Source organism: Callionymus lyra, chromosome 13 (assembly GCF_982586985.1).
Source record: "Callionymus lyra chromosome 13, fCalLyr1.hap1.1, whole genome shotgun sequence".
In the NCBI taxonomy this organism is placed as follows: domain Eukaryota; kingdom Metazoa; phylum Chordata; class Actinopteri; order Syngnathiformes; family Callionymidae; genus Callionymus; species Callionymus lyra.
This window is the reverse complement of record NC_141830.1, coordinates 24103859-24110618: the sequence shown is the minus strand read 5'-3', so window position 1 is coordinate 24110618 and position 6760 is coordinate 24103859. Positions and strand designations below refer to the sequence as shown.

Genomic DNA, 6760 nt, shown 5'->3' with positions numbered 1-6760 from the left:
TCTTGGTTTCAACTCGAAGCTAAGACTTCAGTTGTTGAAAGAGGCGACGACTGCGTCACGTCCTTCCAATTCCCAACAAAAGTATTTGTCCCAGATTTAAGTGCCAAAAGTCGGTTTCCGCAGAGTATTGTCTGATCTCGCACCAAGTATTCACGGCTCCATCAATATTCCAACATTCTTTTACTGTCAAGTCGCTGGAGTCCATCAAAAGTATTTCATTTAATTTTCCAAACTGGGACAAAAGAGTCGGAAGCACAAGAAGGATTTCTCTGGTCGTTGTCGTTTTCTTTCGCGAAGATTTTTGTTGTTGATTTTTCAGCTCGACGCCTGTTTTGCTATTTAAAAATGATGTGATTTGCATTTGAATAAATAAGAGACGGCGAGTCTTTGTCAATTGATTTTGATGTGTTTGTGCTCGATCCTGCAGTGGAGAGTGTTTAAAGAATCATTCGTGTCATAGATAATGTCGGCCATTTTGATTCATCCCAGCTATAGTCGAAGGACATGTCAAGTGTTCTACCCCACTTAAAAGAAAGTCTTGAATCTGATGATGCAATGAAAACAAAAAAAGTTTTTTAATTTTTTTTAATTTATCAAATACCCAAAAGAAATTAAAAAAAACAAAATGTTCTTTTTTTCTGTTGAAATGATTGGGGTTTAAAGCGCTTCAACAATCTAAAAAATTAATGCTTCAAAGGTCAAGACACCACAAGCCAAACCCAGGAAACCAGAAGGTCTGCTTGGCTAATGTTTTTAAGAAACGCGACTCATTGCGTCATCAGAAACTTGACTGGAATCTGAACCAGACTCGAACCATCACTGATTGACAGTGTGTTGTTGCGACGTCAGACTCTCACATTCTCAGGTGAAACATCCAGGTGATGACAAACCAGTGTTAATGCTCCACTGCGTCCCTCAGGACCTTTGCTCTGCCTGGTCCTCCTTAAAACCCAACTTCAGCTTCAGTGGACACTTTGCGTCTTCACACACTGAGAAACCATGACAACCTTCGACGACATCCTGGAGGAGGCCGGGAAGTTCGGCCGCTGCCAGAAACGGATCTTCGCTCTGCTCTGCATGGTGTCCATGCCCTGGGCCGGGGTGTACGTGGGCATCGTCTTCCAGGGCTTCACCCCGCTGCACTGGTGTCGCGACCCGGATGTGGCCGAGAGTCGACAGGTTTGTATACACATTTTACTTGTACAAGTGAGAAAAGAACAGAGTCTTGTCTGAATTCTATCTGATGCACAGAGCTGTTAGTTCGGCGTTATATCTTCCTTGCAGTTTTACAAAATTAAGCTTTTATTTTAATCTGAAGGTTTCCACAAAACACAAACTTGAATGAGGTAATATCGCTCAAGGTCAGGGTTTACTGTTCCCTCCTTCAAAGATCGTACCTGGCACAAAGTTATCTGTATTCCCACATGATCCCACAATAATAGGTAGCGGTTGGAAAATATGAAGTTATAATATTGGCTCAGCATTTTCCCATCAGTCTTGAATTATTATTTTGAATAATAAATTTGTATCATTTGTATATTTCAAGGTTGTTTTTGTTTATTTTCCAAATTCAATACAAATTTCAGATGAATTCATCTTTTTTTTTACATATAGAGTTTGATATTCAAAAATAGTTTTTCTAAATTCAATATCTGTTTATTCCTAACCTTTTACAATTTTATATTGAATTTAAAAGGTTATGGATCCAAAAATACTCAATTGAGAAAATGTAAAATTAAATTATTAGGAGTAAGAAAATCAAACTCTATGTAAAAAAAAGAAAAAAGAAAAGACAATATTCAATAAAAGAAAAAGGTTTAAAATATAATAAAATACAAAATAAATTATTGAATTTAATTAAATCAACTTCAACTAAAATTTAAAAAATGTTATAATAGTTTCAACAATTGTAAAGGTAAATGTAATAATTCACTTTAATGGCACTGATACCTGCACAGGTGTGCGGCTGGAGCGCCGAGGACGCTCGCAGACTGACCGCCCCGCTGGTCAACACGTCGGGCCTCATGGAGCACAGCAGCTGCGAGCAGCACCAGGTGGACTGGAACGCGACCGGACTCACCTGCGACTCCAGGAACATGAACTTGAGCTCCAGCCCCAGGACCGGCTGTCAGCACGGGTGGGAGTACGACTACGAGGGCCGGAGCTCCTTCGTCACCGAGGTAACCTGCACGTGGTTGAGACGCTCGTGTGGTTGAGTCTCACGTTTCTCTTATCACTATCATTTGTTCATTCATGTGTCTCAAGTTGTTGTTGTTTCTTCTGACCTTCAAATGTCCTCCAGTTCGACCTGGTGTGTTCGGACGCGTGGCTGGTCGACATGTTCCAGGCCACGCTCAACGTCGGCTTCCTGATCGGCAGCATCGCCATCGGCTACCTGGCCGACAGGTGAGACACGTGCCCCGTCAAACTGAAAAAATTGATCACATTAACGCCCCCCGGCGGTTACAGCGTGTAACTACCATGTTGAATGACAACACAGGATTCTGTTGAAAATCCAGTCACGATCATGACAGTGAAGGAATCAACAAAAAATAACAACATCATTTGTGTGAGTTTCATGAATAATATGTGATGCAGTTATTACTTATCAACAACACAGCATATTACTCATAAAAGTATTTTGGTCACATGGTGAAGAACCTGGGATATCAAACCATTTAGACGTTCCAAACGTGTTCCATTTGACCTTGAGCAACAGGTTTTTAGGACGAAGGAGAAACTAATTAAGCACTCAGTGAGTGCAGTATTACTTTAAAGGTATATTTATTTATTAAGTAGAAAAAAGTTGCTGAAAAATGGGGGGGAAAACATTTAAAAAATGAAAACTGTCTAAAATATTCCCAAAAAGGCTGCTTGAGAAAAATTATATTTTCAATTGTTTTCTTTTTACTGAAATAAAAAAGTCATTGTTTTTATTGATTATTGAAATGAAAAAAAGTGTTAGAGTAATCGACCCATTATTCTCTATGTTATTCTATATAATTCAAAAACCTTTTTTAGCATTTGAAAAATCACTGCTAAACTGAACATTTCAACCTTTTTCTTCGACGCCATTTCTTCTCAATGGTCACCGGCAGGTTCGGGAGGAAGAGCAGCTTCCTGATGTCGAGCTTGATGAACGGGGTCGCAGGGATGATCGTGGCGGTGGCTCCGAACTACGTGTCGCTGCTGATTCTGCGCCTCCTCTACGGCTTCGGCGTGAAGAGCGGCTGGGTGGCGGGATACGTGTTGAGTAAGTATGACTGGCCACGCTCTTCCCGCGGTTCGTAACCCGGTTCCGTCTCAGTCACAGAGATCGTGGGCGTCGAGTACAGAAGGACGGTGGGCGTCCTCTACCAGATGTTCTTCAGCGTGGGCATCCTGCTTCTCCCCCTGCTGGCCTACTACATCACCGACTGGCGCTGGCTGCAGGTGGTCATAACCCTCCCGTACCTCCTCTTCCTGTCGTACTACTGGTGAGCTCCCTCTTGTGGTCAACGCAGTCGCGGCATGAACTCACCATGGTCGGTGTCCCAGGTTGATCCCGGAGTCTCCGCGCTGGCTGCTGTCCCAGAACAGGAAGGTGGCGGCGGTGGAGATCACGGAGGCCATGGCCAAAGAGAACAAGAAAACTCTGTCCAAGAAGATCGAGGTCGGAACCCGTCCAAGCCCGGAATCATCCCAGTTCTTTCTTTTAACTTTCCGACCCGTTTCAGTCCCTGTCGGACGATAACGCTGAATCGGTGACCGCCTCCTTCATGGACCTGATCCGAACTCCCAGGATGAGGAAGCACACGTTCATCCTGAGCTTCAACTGGTGAGTCTTCGCTTCCACACGTGAGTCTCTGACCAGATGCACTGGAGACTTAAGACTCTGCTGCAGGTTCACGAGCGCCATCGTCTACCAGGGTCTCATCATGCGCCTGGGAATCCTGGAAGGAAACGTCTACGTGGACTTCCTCATCTCCGGCCTAGTGGAGTTCCCCGCCGCCTTCCTGATCCTCTTCACCATCGAGCGCATCGGGCGCCGCCTGCCGTTCGCCGGCGCCAACTTTGTGGCAGGAGCCGCGTGTTTTATCACGGCCTTCATCCCTGACAGTGAGTCCAGACCATTTTCAGGGTTCCAGTTCAGAGGAGTCACTTTGTGTGGGCGGCAGGTCTGCTGTGGCTGAAGACCATTGTGGCCTGCGTGGGCCGGCTGGGGATCACCATGGCCTTCGAGATGGTCGTCTTCGTCAACACTGAGCTGTACCCCACCTTCGTCAGGTACCCCGAGGCCTAAACCAAAGTTATATTTCACTTATATTTTCTTCTTGCTTGAGCAATCCTCCATCTTAACTTGAGATCTATTAAAAAATATGAAGAAAATTTTGGTAAACAGACGAACACTTTATTACTGTAAACCCTCAGTTTTTCAAGTTTGTAACATTAAGAAGCCTGCATAGACATGAATCATCTATTCTACATAGTATTCTAACTTTAATAAAATAACTTTCTTACTCAAAAGAAGAAGAAAAACTCACTCCATACTTTATTTTTCTCCCTTCATCTCATTCCCTCTCAGTAAACTCATTGATTTTTACCATCATTGAACAGCACTTATTTTTATTTTCTTAATAGCTGTATCTAAATCTTCTGCTAATGAATGTATTTTTTATTTTTATTTTCCATTTATGATTATAATTCCGAAATTATTTTAAGTAAATTGTCTTTTTTTCCATAAAATGTCTTATTTCTACGAGTGTCACGATACGATACGCATCACAATACTGGGTTTAAACGATATATCTTGATACTGTAGTAACAAGGATATATTTATAGTATTGTCCAGTACTTGACTCTGGTGTTGCAGAATTTACAGACCACACGACTCTTGACGAAGTTGTAACTGATTTCATTTGTTTTCAAACCAAAATATGTCAAATCATCAGCTTTAAAAGCTGCTGGAGTCACTGTATCCTCCTGTCCTTGTCAGGATCTCATTGTTTCTTTAGCTGCAGGGGACTTAACGACTGCTGCCATCTAGGGGATTAAGGTTGAATTGCAACACAAAAATGACCAAATAATGAATTGTAAATGAAAAAAAGAAAAGTCGAAAGTGTTATTTTATACAAACTTTATTGAAACATAAACCATTAAAATAACTATAATAATAATAATAATAAATGTGATTTAAAAGCCCAAAAACGATCAAGATAAATCCACCTATCAACATTTTCTCACACACTCTCAGTTGATGTCGTCAATCCTTTATTCTGGTCAGACTTCTTTGTAAAGATTTCCTCCCGGGCTGACTCGTGGCTTTGTTCTCGGTGCAGGAACCTGGGCGTCTCCGTCTGCTCGACCCTCTGTGACATCGGAGGAATCGTGGCTCCTTTCCTGCTCTACAGACTCGCCGTCATCTGGCTGGAGCTGCCGCTCATCATCTTCGGTGGGTCGAGGGTAACGGGAACTGGGAAACATTTATGAAAACAACTCGTTTGTTTATAAAAACAATCAAAGTAAAGTAAAGGGAAAGGAGAAAAAACGTTGTATTTGTGTTAATTGTAAATTTAAAAACGTTAATATGCTTAGAAAATATTATATAAAACACATCCCAGAGAAAGAAATTAAGCAAGTATAAAGAAAATTAAACAAATTGTTAGTGGAATTCAACAAAAAAATGCATTTTATATTTTTATATAACGGCAAGAAATAAATAAATGACATTAAAAAAGAAAATGCACAAGCGAAAGAAAATACGTTTCTCAAAATCAAATGATTCACAAGAATAATAAAAACAAATGTTAAGCGAGAAATTCAATGTAGCTAACTGGCCACTGGGTGGTGCTACGCTCTTGATTTCGTGTTGCGTTCAGGGTCTCTGGCGTTCGTGGCTGGCGGTCTGGTCTTGATGCTGCCTGAGACTCGCGGGGTCCCCCTGCCCGACACCATCGAGGACATCGAGTTCCCAGAGAGGTGAGGTCTTACTTCCTGCCGCGGAGTCTAGTCTGACGTCTCTGAACCTCCTCAGGTTGAAGCAAAAAGCTACTCTGGCGCAGCAGCAACTCGCCAACCTGCTGCCCTACGACGACATCTCCGCCGTCAAAGACCCGGCGACCGTCTGATGCCCCCCAGGACCGGCCGATTATTATTTAACAACCGGGCTCCCACCCTGGTTCTGATGCTGGAGAGACCTTGATGTCCTTGATGGGCCAGGTCAAAGGTCACGCAAAGACGCACAAACCTTTTGGACCTTGACCCGGACACTTTGTTGTGTTGATGTATTTGTATTTATTGTTGCTTCTTAAATAAACATGTTGACGATATCATTGCGTCCAGAATGTTTGGCTCCGTCTTACCCTAATGGTTCGAACATGCCATCACGTGAGCCCACACTGAAAAAATATTGCGCGTCTATTGCTAGGCTTACGGTAAAGACGCTGAAAGCTACCAGATATCTTGAGACAACTTGAAAATTGTTTTTGTCACGCAATAAATGAATAGTATTAATGTTATGTTGTTTTAATTCAACGTGATATAATCCGGTTTTATTTTCTTTGGCGTAAATGATTATATCATTTATTGATATTTATTATGTTTCCATTTATTTATTTTAGCCAACAATACAGATTAATTCATTTAAATTAGCGGACCAGGAGCCGGGTCACTGCCTGCAAAGTTGCTGGTTTGATTTCCCCCATTTTCATCTACAGTGCGTGTCTGTTTGCAGACTGACTCAGAAACATTCGAACATATTTGAATGAACATTTATAAAGTA

General features: G+C 42.1%; 1 protein-coding gene across 1 annotated transcript; it reads left to right on the top strand.

Moving 5' to 3' along the window:
* Window positions 1-999: 999 nt before the first annotated feature.
* Window positions 1000-6308, top strand: slc22a2 (solute carrier family 22 member 2). Its single transcript, XM_087806132.1, has 12 exons — window positions 1000-1179; window positions 1959-2180; window positions 2303-2406; window positions 3099-3253; window positions 3308-3476; window positions 3538-3652; window positions 3717-3817; window positions 3884-4098; window positions 4158-4266; window positions 5319-5431; window positions 5859-5958; window positions 6014-6308. The coding sequence occupies exons 1-12, from the start codon at window positions 1000-1002 to the stop codon at window positions 6105-6107; spliced, it is 1677 nt and encodes a 558-aa protein (XP_087662258.1). The 3' UTR covers window positions 6108-6308.
* Window positions 6309-6760: the final 452 nt, after the last annotated feature.

What these genes read in the sequence shown, in the direction of transcription:
- slc22a2 (XM_087806132.1), top strand. Translation starts at nt 1,000, where the DNA reads ATGACAACCTTCGACGACATCCTGGAGGAGGCCGGGAAGTTCGGCCGC. An exon ending in CTCTTCCTGTCGTACTACTG is followed by an intron (nt 3,477 to 3,537) that starts GTGAGCTCCCTC and finishes TCGGTGTCCCAG; the next exon opens with GTTGATCCCGGAGTCTCCGC. An exon ending in CACGGCCTTCATCCCTGACA is followed by an intron (nt 4,099 to 4,157) that starts GTGAGTCCAGAC and finishes TGTGGGCGGCAG; the next exon opens with GTCTGCTGTGGCTGAAGACC.